This window comes from Thunnus albacares, chromosome 17 (assembly GCF_914725855.1).
Source record: "Thunnus albacares chromosome 17, fThuAlb1.1, whole genome shotgun sequence".
NCBI classification, from domain to species: Eukaryota; Metazoa; Chordata; class Actinopteri; order Scombriformes; family Scombridae; genus Thunnus; species Thunnus albacares.
This window is the reverse complement of record NC_058122.1, coordinates 11,971,202-11,990,955: the sequence shown is the minus strand read 5'-3', so window position 1 is coordinate 11,990,955 and position 19,754 is coordinate 11,971,202. Positions and strand designations below refer to the sequence as shown.

At 37.3% G+C, this 19,754-nt stretch overlaps 1 long non-coding RNA gene and 5 gene segments (V, D, J or C); all 6 read right to left on the bottom strand.

Moving 5' to 3' along the window:
• Positions 1–2,065: 2,065 nt before the first annotated feature.
• Positions 2,066–5,927, bottom strand: LOC122966899 (the record flags this gene model as incomplete). The annotated part of the segment is given in 3 exon segments: positions 2,066–2,230; positions 4,420–4,541; positions 5,897–5,927. Coding segments are annotated over 3 exon segments (318 nt in total), but the record flags the coding sequence as incomplete, so codon positions are not given.
• A 336-nt stretch (positions 5,928–6,263) lies between these two features.
• On the bottom strand, positions 6,264–6,855 carry LOC122966491. The segment is given in 2 exon segments: positions 6,264–6,604; positions 6,688–6,855. Coding segments are annotated over 2 exon segments (456 nt in total).
• Positions 6,856–7,744: 889 nt separating this feature from the next.
• Positions 7,745–8,175, bottom strand: LOC122966540 (the record flags this gene model as incomplete). The annotated part of the segment is given in 2 exon segments: positions 7,745–8,043; positions 8,127–8,175. Coding segments are annotated over 2 exon segments (348 nt in total), but the record flags the coding sequence as incomplete, so codon positions are not given.
• A 5,854-nt stretch (positions 8,176–14,029) lies between these two features.
• On the bottom strand, positions 14,030–14,480 carry LOC122966553. The segment is given in 2 exon segments: positions 14,030–14,340; positions 14,432–14,480. Coding segments are annotated over 2 exon segments (360 nt in total).
• Positions 14,481–16,077: 1,597 nt separating this feature from the next.
• LOC122966524 lies at positions 16,078–16,911 on the bottom strand. The segment is given in 2 exon segments: positions 16,078–16,415; positions 16,503–16,911. Coding segments are annotated over 2 exon segments (348 nt in total).
• Positions 16,912–17,689: 778 nt separating this feature from the next.
• Positions 17,690–19,498, bottom strand: LOC122966566. The gene is made up of 3 exons (XR_006398408.1): positions 18,937–19,498; positions 18,245–18,309; positions 17,690–17,969 (listed from the first exon to the last, which is right to left on the bottom strand). It is a non-coding gene; the product is annotated as an uncharacterized LOC122966566 (long non-coding RNA).
• Positions 19,499–19,754: the final 256 nt, after the last annotated feature.

Here is a 19,754-nt window from a genome sequence, read left to right as displayed (position 1 = left end):
CACCCCTTCATCCCCCGTGCCTCCCTCCAGACTTCCTATCTTTTCCTCCTATATCACTTCGGCCTCCATCCTCCCATATTATCCATAAAACAGCACCTTTTCGTTCCTCGCTTTCTAGCCACAGCCGACACGGCTCACTCAAATCCATCCATTTTCTTTTCATCCATTCTACCTTCATCTGAATCTCAAGGCACCATGGAGGGTGCGCCCTCACTCTTTCATTGCCGTCAACCGACTATATAAAATGCTTCAACACAACGAATCATCTCCAATACAACCATCATCAATTCAGTGCTCCAGTCAGCCTCTATTCCCCCACCACTAGTTCATGACATCAGCGGGCCACGGAGCTTCCTTCTTCCGACCCACTCCATTCGGTTAACTCCAAAGAGCCATCCAGACCATCAGTTTTCCTTTAAACGGTTATCCCACAGTTCGCACACCCAACCATCTCCCCCTTTTTTCCCCCCTTCTTCGACTCCCTTCATGCAGCAGGCTTCATAGGTCCTGACAGTCTCAAGCCCCATCACAGGCTACTGAAGTCTTGACAGCTAAAGCTCATCGCAGGCCACGCACTTCTCTTCTCGCTTCCGACGGCCATCGTACCCATCCAGGTGCATCACGCCTGTTGATACCCACGTACAGTATCCTTCCTTCAGTGGTGCCTATGTTAGGTGCAGTGGCCCTCAGAACCCCACCAAGCACGGTCCATGACACCACTATATCATAAAGCACTAATCGCCATTAACTCCAAAGAACCATCTCAACCGCCAGACCATCCATTTCCATCCATTTCGTACGTGATTGTCCCACAGTTTCCACCAAGTCCCGACACTCGACCCTTCCGGAGACAACCACAGTGCCCGTTCTCGCAACACACAGCTGCACTGACCCAGTGTCTCTCTCTGTTTCCGGGGTTACAGCAGCTCAGGCGGTTCACCTCCAGTCGGCCACCTCAACTGCCCCCTCCCCCACCCTGCTCGATGAACCATGTCAAGTCATCATCGAAGCCCTTCTTTGGGGGGAAAAAGAGGTCTTAGTCATCCTCGTTCCCACGCTATATCGTTGCTGACCATTATAAACAAGAAATCCTCAAGGACATCATATCCAGCCTCGCTCCACACTTCGGCATGTTACCCAAAGGTCAGTAAGGCCGAACCCAGCCTTAAGTCGAAGCGCTTGCCCTCGACTTCATCATCATCATCATCATTCATCACCATCCTGGCCTGCTATGCCAGAATTCCCCGTACAGGCCGCCTGCCTCCCTACCCTGACAAAGTCGTAGAATCCGCGTCTCTACAGACGTTCTACAGCATGCAACGACATCTGATATTCCCATTCATTCTTCGGAGACAAGGACGCCACTCCCAGACACCCTCATATTTAACCTTAAGCAAGCAAACCAACCAGCTTGGCTTCTCTTGCCCCACTTTTCTTTTCACGTAAATTCTTATTCGAGCCTTCAGAACAATTCAAACCTACATAAACCAGAGGCTAGCCCACCACGCATATCCACAAGACCCGCTCTCCACCGCCAAACCAGGCGAGTTGCCACATGTTCCTGGTTGCAAACCTGCAAGTTTTGCACAAGTCGCGTTTTTTCCAGAACCATACTCCAGCCACATTCTTGAACACATCTCCGCATGAAGTTCTTTTGGGGGCTCTATCCAGGTGATGGACCGGAGAGACAGTTCCCCCACTCAGAGTCTCGACCTCTCCCCCCTGTTCCCTCCTACCTCCCTACTGTCGGCAGTCGTCGTCCAGTTGACATACCATACATCCATCATCGTCCCTTAACCCTCCATTCCATGTTCCTCAACTCTCACACCTCACCCCTTTCCTCTCCCCATCGCTTCATCCCTCCATCCCTAATCCTCCATCAGGTTCTCCAACCCATCCATCAACATATCAGCTCTCTTTCATTATCTCAATTAAACTATTGAAATCTAATGTTCTCGGTGTGGTCTCAGTTAGTGAAATGTGAGTTAAAGGGGGTCTGATGAGTATTGTAGGATTTTGTACAGCTGCTCAACCAACTCAGTCACTGTGAGTCTCAAGCACAATAATAAACAGCAGAATCTTCAGTCTTCAGACTGTTCATCTGCAGATACAGCTGCTCTCTGCTGTTGTCTCTGGAGATGGTGAACCGGCCTTGAACTGACTGAGAGTAGGAGATGTCACTACCACCACCACTGATAGCTGCAATCCACTCCAGTCCTTTTCCAGGAGCCTGTCTGATCCAGGCCATCCAGTAGCTGCTGAATGACAATCCAGATGTTGTACAGGTCAGTTAGTGGGATTCTCCAGGCTTAGTGGGATGTCAGAGTCTGACCATCAACACCTGCCAAGACAAAAAGAAAATTGTTACTTAAGTTTTTAATTTTTTGAAGACGATTTCAATTTAAGATCTGTAAATATTTTCACCTGCCCAGCAGATAGTTAAAAGCAGCAGTCCTGTCCTATAGTCCATCATGTTAAACTGTGTGTCCACTGTTCTCTGTCATCCTCTCTGCAGTCAGATAAGTAGAGGTGGAAGACATCAAGGTTTTGCATTGACTCCTCCTCACAGCAAGCAGAGAACTGAATTGAGCTTTTTAAAATGTGCAATAATCATTTTAATATAAAGTTCATACTCATTATCATTAAGTTTTAATAGAAAAAGTACTTCCTGAACAAATGCTTGCTTTGTTTTGTTTTTCTCACAAAGTGCTCATAACATTCAGGATGTCAGGGGGAAAGAATATAAGTGAAGAAAACTAATGAGAATACATGAAAAATATGTAACTCCTCAGTACATGGATGTTATTAATACCCATCTTCTTTAGTCAATAAAAATAAAATGTCCAATGTGAAACATAAACTCTGTTTCTTGTGTCAAACAAATATCAGTGAAAACTACAGTAACCAGTTTGTCTCTCTCTCTGCAGTCGGATCAGTAAAGACAACCAAGTTTTGAACTGACCCGTCCTCACAGACAAAACAATGATGGAAGAATTGCAACACCAGCTAAATGAATTTTGATTTAGTTCATCTAAATTTGAAAATTGTACTTAATCAGAATTCTCTTCAAAAGTTGAATTTTGTGTTGCAAATCTGAGTTACAACCAACTTGTGTTGTTGGATATCAGAGTTTCCCCCAACAAACACATATTTTTTACACACTTGCAATTGAATTATCATGACACAAAATAACTTCACTAAAACATGAGATGACATTATGTTTTGTATTTATTAATATTAATCTCATCCACCGGGAGATAATTTGGGGAAATGCATGTGGTAATGTTACCTCTTGCATGTCTTTTTCATAAAAATAAACGTTTAGACAAAAATAACATATTATTATTGATGTTTTCGTCATAGGAATACACACTGTGACATAATACTCTATCTGAGGGCTCCTCCTCTGGTGGCTTCATGTTACAAGTGTTCAGGCACTGAGGGGTTTTTGTTCAGGTCTGCTGATGGTTTGTGTTATTGTGGGTCTCTGGCACAGTAATACACAGCAGTGTCTTCAGGCTGCACATTCTGTCCATTTAGAGTCACTCTGTTGCTGGAAGAGTCTAAGTCGATACTGAACTTGTTCTTTAGTGAATCTTTGTAGTATGAATTTCCAGTATATCTACTTCCAATCTACTCCAATGCTTCTTGTCTGATCCAAGCTGTCCAATAGCTGCTAACAGAATAGGAGACCTGACAGGTGATGGTCAGACGTTGACCTGGCTGCACAGTCACTGAGGCTGGCTGTGTCAACTGTTCACACTTCACACCTGTGGAGGAAAACATGTTGAGTATTGAATCAGTGTAACAACAGTGAACAGTCAGTGTGCTAACTACATTAAAACAACTTGTGAAGTGACAACAAAATCATGTAACAGTACAAGTTTTCTGCAGCTGTGTGGAGGTTTGGAGTTTTATATAAAATACTTTTAATGGTTTCAGTGTTGCAGATGTTTGAGCCTCTAGAGAGCTGCTCACTTAAACAAAAACAACAAAAAAAGTTTTTTTCTTACATGAGAAGATAATTCAAATCTTTATTCTTATCCTCTCTCAGGAAATGTACTTTAAAAACCAAATTATAATATCACTGTTTCCAAAAAAGATGTTGACGTCTGAAGGAATTACATCATTTTCTTGAACCACCTGAGCTGAAAAAATACATGATTCATGTGAGTTAAAGGGGGTCTGATGAGTATTGTAGGATTTTGTACAGCTGCTCAATCAACTCAGTCACTGTGAGTCTCGAGCACAATAATAAACAGCAGAATCTTCAGTCTTCAGACTGTTCATCTGCAGATACAGCTGCTCTCTGCTGTTGTCTCTGGAGATGGTGAACCGGCCTTGAACTGACTGAGAGTAGTATTTGCCACTACCATCACCGTCGATAAAAGCAATCCACTCCAGTCCTTTTCTGGGAGCCTGTCTGACCCAGGACATCCGGTAGCTGCTGAATGTGAATCCAGAGGTTGTACAGGTCAGTTTGTGGGATTCTCCAGGCTTTTTAACTGTTGGTTCAGATTCTGTCAGAGTCTGACCATCAACACCTGTCAAGACAGAAAAAGGAAAATAATCAGTTTCTTTAAGCTGGTAACTTTTAAACAACAACTTCAACTCAAGATCAGTGAAGATCTTCACCTGCCCAGCAGAGAGTTAAAAGCAGCAGTCCTGTCCTATAGTCCATCATATTAAACTATGTGTCCACTGTTCTCTGTCATCCTCTCTGCAAGCAGATAAGTAGAGGTGGAAGACATCAAGGTTTTGCATTGACTCCTCCTCACAGGGAGAGAGAACTGAATTGAACTTTTTAAAATGTGCAATACTGAAAAGCTTCAACATGATAATGAAGTTTTAATACAAAAAAGTAACTCCTGAAAAAATGTTTTTCATAGTGTTATACTTTGTTTTATTTCTTTTATGTCTTTTTTTCTCACAAACTTTTCATAAGTCATATTCAGAACTTCAGACAAAAGAAAACCCCAGTAGGCATAAAAGTGAAGAAAACTGATGAAAATACATCAAAAATATGTAACCCCTCAGTACATGGGTATCATTTATCTCTATCTTCATTAGTCAATAATAATAAAATATCCAATCAAAAATATAAACTCTTTTACTTTGTGTAAAACAAAAGTCGCAGTGGAAATTAAACAATTTGTCATTTTCTTTGCAGTTTGATCAGTGAAGTTGGAAGTCAACCAAGTTTTGAATTGACTCGTCCTCACATGGAGGATAGAATTTGACCTTTTGTTTGTTGTGCAAAACAAAATGTAATAATTTCAACACAAGCTAAATTAGTTTTGAATTAGGCAATCTATATTTGAAACTTCTATTTAATCAGAATTGTCTTCAAAAGTTGAATTTTGTATTTGAAGTTTGAGTTGCAACCATCTCGTGTTGTTGGATATCAGAGTATCACTCAACAAATACATATTTTTAACACACTTGCAATTGAATTATCATGACACAAAATCTTAACTTTGCCAAAACATGAGATGAATCTCACCTCAGATAACTAAAATGATTTTCATAAAAATGAACAAAAACCAATGGCTGCCTACAAGAAAGGACATCTAAAATCTGATGGTCCATTTTTAAAAATGGTGAACATTAATCTACAATATGCAGAGGACTAAGACATCAAACAACCTGTTTTAATTTATAATCATTAATAATAGTGCAGAGGAGCAAGAAAGAAGTGACACTGTTGTTAGTTGTTTATAACTTTATTTTATTTTAATACCACAGCTTATTTAACTTATTTACAGTTTGCTAATATTTTGATCTACTGAGATCACCTGTAATGTTTGTATCTATACTGGAGACAGATCGTACCAAAGGCTGTGAAAGTGTTTTGTAAAGCTCTTGTATTCTCACGAGTAAAAGGAGAAAATGTTACATTTCTTGTCCTGTTCAGTCCTTCCTCTCATTGTTAGTCCAGACTGACAAAAGTAATTTATGTGGAGCCACAAACTAAAACTAAAAGTCACATAAAGAAAGATTATTTATGTTTCATTTCTTGTTAGATGAAGAGCTTTTAAAGTGTAGTTGTCCACTGAAATAATGCTGCAACAAATTCACCATTTGAAATATAAATGTTGTGAGTCAGGAAGAGAGAACACTTTTTGATAAATGCCTCCACTGTATTATTTAATATTATTATAATTGTTGTTTCTCTCTTTACTGTAACAGTGAACTGGTGTTGAAATCATTAGTGGTCTGAGGGCTCCTCCTCTGGTGGCTTCATGTTACAAGTGTTCAGGCACTGAGGGGTTTTTGTTCAGGTCTGCTGATGGTTTGTGTTATTGTGGGTCTCTGGCACAGTAATACACAGCAGTGTCTTCAGGCTGCACATTCTGTCCATTTAGAGTCGCTGTGTTGCTGGAAGAGTCTAAGTCGATACTGAACTTGTTCTTTAGTGAATCTTTGTAGTATGTGTATCCAGTACTTCGACTTCCAATCCACTCCAGTTCTTTCCCTGCAGGCTGTCTGATCCAAGCTGTGTAATAGCTGCTAAAAGAATAAGAGACCTGACAGGTGATGGTCAGACGTTGACCTGGCTGCACAGTCACTGAGGCTGGCTGTGTCAACTGTTCACACTTCACACCTGTTAAAAGAAGAAAATATTTTGGGACAAATTATCAAAACAAAAGAAGAACTGCTGAGTATGACAAATCCAGAGAGACTCACAGGATCCAGCTGCCAACAGCAGCAGCAGAGCTACAGAGAACATGGTTTGTGGTAAAGCTGATGTGCTGTGATCTCCACTGACAGTCTGATGTGAAGTTTTTATATCTGAGAAACAAGGAGGATCACTGAGTTTGCATAGAATCAAACACATGAAGCATTAATGTTGGTCTAACTGGAGATTAATAAAAAAAAGTCTTATGACTGTTATTCAGGAAATCACCTCTGCTTTACATATGATTTTGTAATTTCATCACATTTATTTTAATTATTTGTTGACTTTACTTACTCTGAAGTTTCCAGACTGAATTTGTACTTAAGCATGATATATGGTTAATTTAGTGAATTTATAATGGTGTTAGGATTTTATTTAAAATGACATTTTAAATAATCTATCATTTAATCATGTATTATTGTAGATAAACTGATTGTATTCTAATATTGCATTTTTCAAGAATGAGATTTTACAATAGTTGAATTTGTCTAATAATGGATGAAAACGTATTATCATCAACAAAAACATGAATAAATAGAATTAATTGAAAGTTATGAAGAGTCTGACATCTTAAAAAAGAATATGTATGTGTACTTTTAATAAAACGTTTATTACTGTATATGTAAATTCATCATTTGCCAACAGAAAGTGAAGTGACAACAAAGTCATGTAACATGAGTTTTCTGCAGCTGTGTGGAGGTTTGTAGTTTTACATAAAATACTTTTTTGTTGTATCAGTGTTGCACATGTTTGAAGCCACAGACATTCAGAGCCTCTAGAGAGCTGCTCAGATACTGAAATTCAAGTTAAAAAAAAATAATAAAAAAAATGTTGCTTTAGGTAAGAAGAGAATTAAAATTCTTTCTGAAGAACTGTCGTTAGGATTCTTTGTTTAAAACCCCAATTAGCATATTGTCGGTTCCAAGAAGGTGTTTTGGTGTGAAGGAATTACATCATTTTCTTGAACTAACTGAACTGACGACATTATTCATTTCAGTTAAAGGGGGTCTGATGAGTACTAGAGGATTTTGTACAGCTGCTCAACCAACTCAGTCACTGTGAGTGTCGAGCACAATAATAAACAGCAGAATCTTCAGTCTTCAGACTGTTCATCTGCAGATACAGCTGCTCTCTGCTGTTGTCTCTGGAGATGGTGAACCGGCCTTGAACTGACTGAGAGTAGTATTTGGTGCTGCCACCACCATCAGTAGCAATCCACTCCAGTCCTTTTCCAGGAGCCTGTCTGATCCAGGCCATCCAGTTGCTACTGAATGACAATCCAGATGTTGTGCAGGTCAGTTTGTGGGATTCTCCAGGCTTTTTAACTGCTGGTTCAGATTCTGTCAGAGTCTGACCTTCAACACCTGTTAAGACAAAAAGAAAATTGTTACTTAAGTTTTTAATTTTTTGAAGACAACTTCAATTTAAGATCTGTAAATATTTTCACCTGCCCAGCAGATAGTTAAAAGCAGCAGTCCTGTCCTATAGTCCATCATGTTAAACTGTGTGTCCACTGTTCTCTGTCATCCTCTCTGCAGTCAGATAAGTAGAGGTGGAAGACATCAAGGTTTTGCATTGACTCCTCCTCACAGGGAGAAGTAAACTGCAGTGGATTTGTATTTTTTGGTGAAATTGGAGAATGGATGCCCACTGAAGAGGAGTCACTCCTCTACAGAGCTCTTTGCTATTTGTTTTTGACTCTCTGTGTTGTTGTATTTGTAAAAAGATTGCTACAGGAACACAATGATTTTAAAACGTGTCAAAAATTCTAATTCTAATAAACTAATTAACCCTATTTGTAATAAAAATGCTGGAAACGTTCATCTTTTTTCAGCCAGACAACTAACAAACTCACTGTACTGAAAATGTATATGTATATGTATATATATATATATATATATATATATATATATATATATATATATATATATATATATATATATATATATATATATATATATTCTATTGATCTGTCACAATAGTTGTGATCATGTTGACTGTTAATCACAGGTTAGATAAGTAGATATTTCAATTATAAAAAAGGCAAAAAGGTTTTGATTTGTCAAATATCTTAATGCAACACAGATTTTTTTTTATTGTAAAATGTCCCAATTTTAGGATTGTTTGTAAATGTAATTATGTATAGCAAATATTCTTTTTGTTAGTTCATTGTTCTACAATCTCAAAATTATGTGAAATTGTACAAATGACTTAATTACACATTTTTGTATCACATGCATGATCTTTATGCATGTATTTATTAAATCATACAATTACAGTTTCACTATATACAAAACATTTAACTATCATCATTGTCAACTATCAACAGTCTTTTTACATCTCCTCTAAACATTGCTTCCAAGAAACAAAATATAAAACATCTTTTTCCTATGAAGAAAGAAATATGTCTCTACTTTAATTTTCTATTTTCATGTAAGTTTCTATTGTTTCATTAGTTTAATAAAAAATAAATTAGACAATATAACTCCTAAACATTCAGATAATAACAACAGAATTTCTGTGTCTGACAATAAAAACAAATGTTCACCCCAATCAGTTTTATAAGAAAGATGATACTGAAGGAATGAATGTTATAAATGGTGGTAAATAGAGGAAGTAGTTTTTGTATGACTCTCTTATTACTGTCTCTCACTGTGTGTCTTCGGGCACAATAATACACTGCTGTGTCCTCAGTCTTCAGACTGTTCATCTGTAGATAGAGCTTACTGCTGGAGTCATCTCTGGAGATGGTGAATCTACCCTGGACTGACTGGGAGTAAGTGATAGGAGAACTGTAGGTGTCTATATAAGCAATCCACTCCAGTCCTTTTCCAGGAGCCTGTCTGACCCAGGCCATGTAGTAGTCACTGAATGTGAATCCAGAAGTTGTACAGGTCAGTTTGTGGGATTCTCCAGGCTTTTTAAGTGCTGGTTCAGATTCTGTCAGAGTCTGACCTTCAACACCTGTCAAGACAAAAAAAAGTAAACAGTCACTTTCTACATATGTTGGCAACAATTTGAAGATGGATTCAACCCAAGATCTGTAAATATTTTCACCTGTCCAGAAGATAGTTAAAAGCAGCAGTCCTGTCCTAAAGTCCATCATGTTAAACTGTGTGTCCACTGTTCTCTGTCATCCTACCATCCATCTGCAGTCACATAAATAGAGGAAGATATTTTGCATTGACTCCTCCTCAAATGGAGGAACTGGATTGGACTTGGAGCTCAGTTCATGTTTGGTGGAGAATGTATGTTCACTGTGCAGGAATGAATCCTCCAAACTCTTATATTTCTAATCCCCTTAGTTAATTTTGAACACTGCAGTACTGTAAATGCTTGTCAACTGTCTCAAGGATTGTGATTCAATTTTCTTTAAAAAAAAGGAAAAATGATTCAAAGTTTTCAGTGCCTCTAAGGTATGTGATTGTTTATTTATACTGGAACAGAATAAAAGTTAAAAAATAAACACTTTACCCTTTAATAAACATATTTATCTGTGTCATCTTTGTAAAAGACACCACATCAGGTAACAAAAACACCATAGTGAAGAAAATGTGAATGAGTACAGATGAACATGTAATATATGCAGATCAATTTTTACATGAATCAATGTGAAAATAGTCTGATGTCAGATAAAACCAATCCAATCACTCGTGGTCTTTCTTGACGTTACTTCTAGTGCACATGATTTATCATGATCAGTATGAGGATCAAACCCAGTCAGTTCTAGACCGCCCTCTAGAGGTTTGAAAGAAGTCAATGTGACCTGTGACACCTCATTTTCTACATGCCTGTTATCAAAAATCTTCTTTTTCTTATGGGTTAATTATTCTGCTCATTTTGTGTGCCTCTTGTTGTCATTTATTTTTTGTTGTATGTTCCTAAATTATGTTTGCTCAGTTTTTTTTTTCCTTTTTTTGTTGTTTTTTTTTTCTCCTTAAGTTGAGGGGAGGTCAGTTGTATAAGCTTGTTGCTTCTTGACCTCTCATGACACATCTCTTAACTTTCATTATCTGGATTTTATGCAGTATGTTTGTGCAAAAAAAGAAACAGCGACATGTCTCAGCATGTAAGAAGACATGAATTTGCGTAACCTTAGAATTATAAGGTTCTACTTGACATTTTTGGCAAAACTGAATTATACACATGAAACTACTCTTACATTATTGACCCTAAAATTTGAGAGAAGTGGAGGTTCTATCAATCAGAAATCAATCTTAAACTTGGTGCTAAGAGGTTTGATCTGCAAAGCGCCAATCAGCGCTTGTAATGTATGGGAATATTTGGGAACGTATGGGAATGTATGGGAATATATGGGAATGGGGTGTCTGTGGCTCAGGAGGATGAGCATGTCATCCATCAATCAGAAGGTAGGTGGTTCCTTGACTCTTGTCTGCATTTCGAAGTGTCCTTTTGCAAGATACTGAACCCCAAATTGCTCCCGATGGTTGCACCAGCATCCTGCCTGGTAGCTTGTCACCATCAGTGTGTGAATGTGTGTGTGTGAAAGGGTGAGTGAGCAGCAGAATATATAGAGCTTTGGTTAAAAGCGTTATATAAGCAGCCATTTACCATTTACAATGTAGACAGGAGGACCAATCAGGTTCTGCCTCTTTACCATGTGACCTCACTGCTCTGTGACTATTGTTAAAGGAGCTGAAAATATTATGAATTGTTGCTAAGTCTTAAGTTTTGAGACCTCCAAACTGATTATTTTATCAGAATAATTATGTATGACACTGATACAAACACCAACTGAGTTGAAAGTCAGTTTTTTATCTTGTTTGAACTCAGTATGAAGCAGATTTTTACCTTCATCTACCATGCTAGTCAGCAAACTTTCTAAGTTTAATTACTTTATTATCATGTTATTATTAGTGGCTTAAGTTGCTATAACTACTTAAAAAAGGACTGGAGTGGATTGCAACTATCAACACCTGTCAAGACAGAAAAAAGAGCCTAACATGCATCAAGTTGGTAATACAAATGTAAATATGTCAGATAAAGATCAGTGAAGATCTTCACCTGCCCAGCAGATAGTTAAAAGCAGCAGTCCTGTCCTATAGTCCATCATGTTGAACTGTGTGTCCACTGTTCTCTGTCATCCTCTCTGCAGTCAGATAAGTAGAGGTGGAAGACATCAAGGTTTTGCATTGACTCCTCCTCACAGGGAGAGAGAACCAGATTGGATTTGACCATCAGACCTGTTGTTTGTTGGACTCAGACATAATGTGCAGTGAGGGTTATGACCCTAGACAAATAAATTTGATTTGTGCAGTTTGAATTCATGTAGAATTTTGATTATGTGTCCCAGTCTACCAGTAAGCCATGACAATGTGACAGTGAGCCAGCATTCACCATATCAGGAACCTTAAAGATCTGATATTATGGCCTTTTTATAAATACCAAGTCTATTTTAAACATATCTGTAACATTTTATTTACCAAAAGTTGTTTAGATTTCTCTAAATCCATCTGTCCTTATAGTCCAGATTCACCTCTGTCCTCCAACAGGCTGTTTCAGAAACCATTTACATAAAATCAGCATTATTACTGGCAAGCTACTCCGACTGGCTGGAGGTGTGGCCCCCACCTTCACCCCAGCCAATCAGAATACTACCTAATGAATAATGCAGTTCCCTTATGCCGCATCTTTACATGGAGTAATGGCTGCTGCTGGAAACATGAGACAGTATATTGCAGTCTATGAACTGGAGTCTGATCATGAATAATGTTCATCATGCTGTTGAGCAGTTGAGATTTTAACAAGATGTTTCAGAACGGCAAGATTGCATCTAAGTTTCATAACAAAGCAAAAGTATTTTTTCGACAGGTCACTAGCTTAGCTTTAGCACAGATATATTAAATACCTTCAGCTGAGTGGAAAGAAACAATGTTTATGAGTGAACTTGTTTTAAAACTTCATCCAGAGATTGAAGATGAAAAAGTTGAAAATCCTCTGAAGTAATGAGTCTTGTTAAGCAGACAATTGGAACACACACACACACAACCACTTCCCAATGATGGAGGGAAGATTGTCTCCAAAATTGAATTTCAGCCATTCCTGATGTAAACATCTGGACGAAATGCAAACTCCGACTAAAGAGGTTACGGCAGCGGTGGGCTCATGCTAAAGCTTCCTAGAATATTTGATTTGACTTTCTGGTGTGAAGTACAAACGAGTTCCACCTCAACGCCTCCAGCTCTTGAGCCGCAAATTTCAAAATTTCAAATAACTTAGAAATACTGAGGAGATAGCACAGAGTAATTTTACAGCACAGGAGGTCCTCACCATCATCCTAATCCATCCCAAAGCTCATTTTTCTTGTTTTCCACGACACCGACCCTTTAATTCCATCAGAGCTGCAGAGAACATGGTTGATGTTGAAGCTGAACTGATGTGAGCTCTTCTGTCCTCTCACTGACACACAGACACACACTTCACTTCCTTATGAGTAACATTTATTTGCATATTGTTGAATAAACAATTATATATTTCTTGTTACTTCTATTTCTCACTTTGAAATGAAACATTCAGTCTTTCTTCTCAAGTTTCCAGACTGAATACGTCCTTAAACATGATATATGGCTAATTTAGTGAACTTATGATGGTGCTATGATTTTGTTTAAAATGACATTTAATATAATATACCATCTATTAATGTATTAATGTAGTTAAACTGATTTTAGTCTAATATTAAGTGTTTCAAGGATAAGATATTACAATAGTTGGATTTGTGTAATAATGGATCAAAACACATTATCATCCACAAAAACTTTGATAATTCGTTTTCAAAATCTTTGATGACTCTACTGTAAATCTATTTAAGTTTAAAATAGTCTGACATGGTGAAAAATATATTTATGTCTCCTTTTCATTTTAAAAATACTGTATTAATTGACTTTACCTGTACAGTTAAATTCATCATTTGCCAACAAAATGTGAAGTGACAACAAAATCATGTAACAGTACGAGTTTTCTGCAGCTGTGTGGACGTTTGGAGTTTTATATAAAATATTTTTAATGGTTTCAGTATTGCAGATGTTTGAGCCTCTAGAGAGCTGCTCACATACTGAAATTCATGTAAAAACAACAAAAAAAAGTTTTGTCCTACATGAGAAGAGAAATCAAATCTTTATTAAGAGTTATCATTAAAAATGATGCTCTCTCTCAGAAAATATACTTTAAAAACCAAATTATAGTATCACTGTTTCCAAAAAAGATGTTTGTGTCTGAAGGAATTACATCATTTTCTTGAACCACCTGAGCTGACAAAATACATGATTCATGTGAGTTAAAGGGGGTCTGATGAGTACTGTAGGATTTTGTACAGCTGCTCAACCAACTCAGTCACTGTGAGTCTCCAGCACAATAATAAACAGCAGAATCTTCAGTCTTCAGACTGTTCATCTGCAGATACAGCTGCTCTCTGCTGTCGTCTCTGGAGATGGTGAACCGGCCTTGAACTGACTGAGAGTAGTATGTGCTACTACCACTGCTAATTTCAGCAATCCACTCCAGTCCTTTTCCAGGAGCCTGTCTGATCCAGGCCATGGAGTAGCTGCTGAATGACAATCCAGATGTTGTACAGGTCAGTTTGTGCGATTCTCCAGGCTTTTTAACTGCTGGTTCAGATTCTGTCAGAGTCTGACCATCAACACCTGCCAAGACAGAAAAAGGAAAATAATCAGTTGCTTTAAGCTGGTAACTTTTTAACAACAACTTCAACTCAAGATATGTGAAGATCTTCACCTGCCCAGCAGATAGTTAAAAGCAGCAGTCCTGTCCTATAGTCCATCATGTTAAACTGTGTGTCCACTGTTCTCTGTCATCCTCTCTGCAGTCAGATAAGTAGAGGTGGAAGACATCAAGGTTTTGCATTGACTCCTCCTCACAGCAAAGAGAGAACTGCATTGAACTTTTTAAAATGTGCAATACTGAAAAGCTTCAACATGATAATGAAGTTTTAATACAAAAAAGTAACTCCTGAAACAATGTTTTTCATAGTGTTATACTTTGTTTTATTTCTTTTATCTCTTATCTCTCTCACAAACTTTTCATAAGTCACATTCAGAACTTCAGACAAAAGAAAACCCCAGTAGGCATAAAAGTGAAGAAAACTGATGAAAATACGTCAAAAATATGTAACCCCTCAGTACATGGATATCATTTATCTCTATCTTCTTTAGTCAATAATAATAAAATATCCAATCAAAAATATAAACTCTTTTACTTTGTGTAAAACAAAAGTCTCAGTGGAAAGTAAACAATTTGTCATTTTCTTTGCAGTTTGATCAATGAAGTTGGAATATAGCCAAGTTTTGAATTGACTCGTCCTCACAGGGAGGATAGAATTTGACCTTTTGTTTGTTGTGCAAAACAAAATGTAATAATTTCAACACAAGCTAAATTAGTTTTGAATTAGGCAATCTATATTTGAAACTTCTATTTAATCAGAATTGTCTTCAAAAGTTGAATTTTGTATTTGAAGTTTGAGTTGCAACCATCTCGTGTTGTTGGATATCAGAGTATCACTCAACAAATACATATTTTAAACACACTCGCAACTGAATTATCATGACACAGAATCTTAACTTTGCTAAAACATGAGATGAATCTCATCTCAGATAACTAAAATGATTTTCATGAACAAAAACCAGTGGCTGCCTACAAGAAAGGACATCTAAAATCTGATGAACCATTTTTAAAAATGGTGAACATTAATCTACAATATGCAGAGGACTAAGACATCAAACAATCTGTTTTAATTTATAATCATTAATAATAGTGCAGAGGAGCAAGAAAGAAGTAACACTGTTGTTAGTTGTTTATAACTTTATTTTATTTTAATACCAGAGACTATTTAACTTATTTACAGTTTGATAATATTCGTACCAAAGACTGTGAAAGTGTTTTGTAAAGCTTTTGTATTCTCACAAGAAAAAGGAGAAAATGTTACATTTCTTGTCTTGTTCAGTCCTTCCTCTCATTGTTAGTCCAGACTGACAAAAGTAATTTATGTGGATCCCCAAACTAATACTAAAACTAAAACTAAAAATGACATAAAGAAACTTTTATGTTTCATTTCTTGTTACATGAATTGTTTTTAAAGTGTAGTTGTCCACTGAAATAATGCTGCAACAAATTCACCACTTGAAATATAAATATTGTGAGTCAAGAAGAGAGAACACGTTTTGGTAAATGCCTCCACTGCATTATTTTATATTATTATAATTATATATTATAATAAATAATGTTATATTTCTTTTACCTTTTATGGTTAAATATGATCAAATACTGTTTCCTGCTATTGTAACAGTGAACTGGTGTTATTAGTATATTAGTGGTCTGAGGGCTCCTCCTCTGGTGGCTTCATGTTACAAGTGTTCAGGCACTGAGGGGTTTTTGTTTAGGCCTGCTGATGGTTTGTGTTATTGTGGGTCTCTGGCACAGTAATACACAGCAGTGTCTTCAGGCTGCACATTCTGTCCGTTTAGAGTCACTGTGTTGCTGGAAGAGTCTAAGTCGATACTGAATTTGTTCTTTAGTGAATCTTTGTAGGCAGAGCCTCCAGTATATCTACTTCCAATCCACTCCAGTCCTTTCCCTGCAGGCTGTCTGATCCAAGCTGTCCAATAGCCACTAACAGAATAAGAGACCTGACAGGTGATGGTCAGACGTTGACCTGGCTGCACAGTCACTGAGGCTGGCTGTGTCAACTGTTCACACTTCACACCTGCGAAGAAAACAAGAAAATATTTTGTGACAAATTATCAAAAAACAGGAAGAACTGCTGACTATGAAAAAAAACAAAGAAACTCACAGGATCCAGCTGCCAACAGCAGCAGCAGAGCTACAGAGAACATGGTTTATGGTGAAACTGATGTGCTGTGATCTCCACTGACAGTCTGATGTAAAGTTTTTATATCTGAGAAACAAGGAGGATCACTGAGTTTGCATAGAATCAAACACATGAAGCATTAATGTTGGTCTAACTGGAGACTAATAGAAGAGTCTGATGACTGTTATTATTGTATATCTGCAAACTGAAAACACAGCTGGAAATCACCTCTGCTTTACATGTGATATTCTAATTTCATTACATTTATTTCATTATTTGTTGACTTTTCTTACTTATTTCATTCATACAGAAATACAACAACAGCAGCAGGATCATGTAAATATCATGAAAAGTTGAGTTTGCATAAAAGACGTTGAATGGTTTCAGTGCTCTCAGATGTTTGAAGACACAGACACAGAGAAACTTTGACTTTATAGATTACTGCTGTCTTCTCTCAGCAATGGTTTCAATGAAGCTACAGTATGTGATGGAAGAGTCAGATTTTTCATTTATATTAACATTATATTTTTTGTAATGAAATCTTACTTTTAAAGCTACATCAGTGGTACTCAGATGACTGTGTTGTGTAATTGTGAATTAGTTGACCTGAGGACATTAATAATGTGAGACTGTGCAGAGTCTATCAGTGAGGATGAGAGAAAGAGGACATAATGTTTGTTCATCCAGCTTTAATAAAAATACACAACAGCTCCTTTAGGCTTTCTGTTGTTCATCTTGAGATTTACTTCCTGTCTGTTGAGATGATGAATTGACACTGACAGACTGAGCTGCAGTCACTACTGATGGTAAATATCATATTGAGTCAAAATATATGATTCAAAATAGGCTCATTCAAATTCAGAAATGACTTTTGTTTCAAGCACATTTTGACACCATGTACATGACAAGCAGGAGAATCAGGCTTTAGATCAGTGCAGGTTTCAAGTGTCAGTCAGTTAAGATTAATGAGAAAAGCAGATCTGAGTGTTTCCTTATTGTAAAAGAGAGAAACTTGACACTGACCTCTAGTGATTTTGTAGAGAAATCTACAACTGTTTTTTTCCCTCCTTCATATTATGATTCCACATGATTTATAGACATTATGTTGTCTTCATTTACAGAAGGTTTATATGTCCTTTTTAAGAAAACATCTGAATTATTATTTGTAGTAGTTTGTATTTTCTTTATTTCATCTTAATCTTAACAGCAATCTTAACAATCACAGGGAAAATGCAAGTAAAATGAATGTAAAAGAAATAGGATGTGTTGTAAAAATGTTGATGAGCAATATCTTTTGAACAGACTCCAGCGATGTCATTGTTTCCTCCTGATATTCAACTGTGAACTATAGCAAGATGTGAAGAGGACAGCCAGGGTGGTAGTGAAGTCAGTCAGTCTCCATCAGCAGCATCCACTTAGTCGTACACAGGATCTCAGGTTCAGGTTCTCCTGATGAGTAATAAAACACTGAATTAACAACAATTCTATTACCTTAAAGTACTGTTTTCTCTGTGAAAACTAAACTTACACAACAGAGACAATATCGTTTCTGAGTTAGTACATGAGAACAGATCTAATCAGATGACTGCTGAGATGCTTGTGGTTAAGCCAAAATAAATATAAAATATAAATATAAAATATCTAAAAACAGGCACATAGTATGACAAGCACAACTGCCACAAGAGCTGACTAACTTGGCTTTGTCAATGGATTTTAAATCTTACCTTACACAGTGAGACCTGAGATGATGGAGAGACTGGACTCTGACATCAGCAGGAGTTGTCATCAGCTGTGAGGAGTAGAAATATGATGAAGAAAGGCATCAGGATTTAGAGCCGTGCATGACTTTGGAAAACATTGCTTTTTCTGAGAGTGATTACTTTTTAATTAATAGTCCTATACACGCAGGCGCGCGCACACACACAAACATACATAAATACATATACATCTTGGAACACATTAATTTCACACAGTTTGGTAGTAGATGATAGACTATCAGAGCATTTTGCCATCTTTATCAGACCTAACGTTAGAATAGAATAAATAATAAACTATTAAGTTACAATGAAAACATCACCGTTTTCTTAACAGTGTTGAGTTAGCCAGGGGGTGACACGGGCTAAACACACATAACAGTGCTCTCACATGTCCCAGAATTTATAAAGCTAACATCTGTAACGTTAAGGTGTGTTGACAAGTTTCGTAACATGAAGCTTTTTCAGTTTAACACAATGCAGTCAGGTTGGATTTCTATGGATTTCTGTTAGCTAACAGACCACTAGCTAACATAAGAATGTTAGCACAGCACACTTCTGAGCGGCCAGAAATCGATGTGAATAAATTAAGTACAAAAACTAGCTTGGTGTAATGTCTGGTGTTAGTCAGGACCGAGTGTTTTAATGTTGAAGACACTTACTGATCAGCTGCTGATGTCAGTGACTCCTGCTGCTGCTGCTCCGGACTGACTGCTAACGTTACTCCTCACCACGCTGCAAGAAGTGCACTGTCCACACTGCAAAAAATATCTGTTGAACATTCGACTTTGTGTTCTCCCGTATCTTCCAGTGCTCATTTCTGAATGTTCCGAGTTTGTTGCGTCCTTTATTTCAGAGGACTCTGCAGTTAAATGTTGGCTGGTGAAGTTAGCAAGCTGTAGAAGGTCAGAAAGTCCATCTATGATACCGTCTGACAACTTTACACCGAGCAAAAACAGACAAGAACATGAGCACTCTTAAGTAAAAAAAAAAAAAAAAAAGATAATGTAGTGAACCAAAGAGCTGTTAAATCCCAAACCGGCTGCAGTGAAGTAAATTACTTTGGCGCCCAGACTGACTCAGTGACGCTGTTCAAATTTGAGATCATGTGATGTTTTTCTTTGGCTCAACCAATCAGTTCACGACTTCACTGACAGCCTGTCATGACCGTAGACTGTGGTCATGACATAGACTGTATAAAAGGTTATGACCTGATAAACGTTGAGACAAGTTTAAAACCTGAAAGTAACAGCCTGCAGAAGCATGAACAAACAAGGTCATCCTGAAGTATTTGAATTCATATGAAAAGAATAATTATTTCAAACTAAGGTTTAAATTATTTAATCTGCACCATGAATTTGAGGGTTTTATTTGAAGGTATTACAAAATAATCCTCAAATTAGTGATTTTTTTTTACAAAAGGGAAATTTGTTACCTCATATAGAGTAACATAATGGTGTCTGCAGTAGTATCAATATTA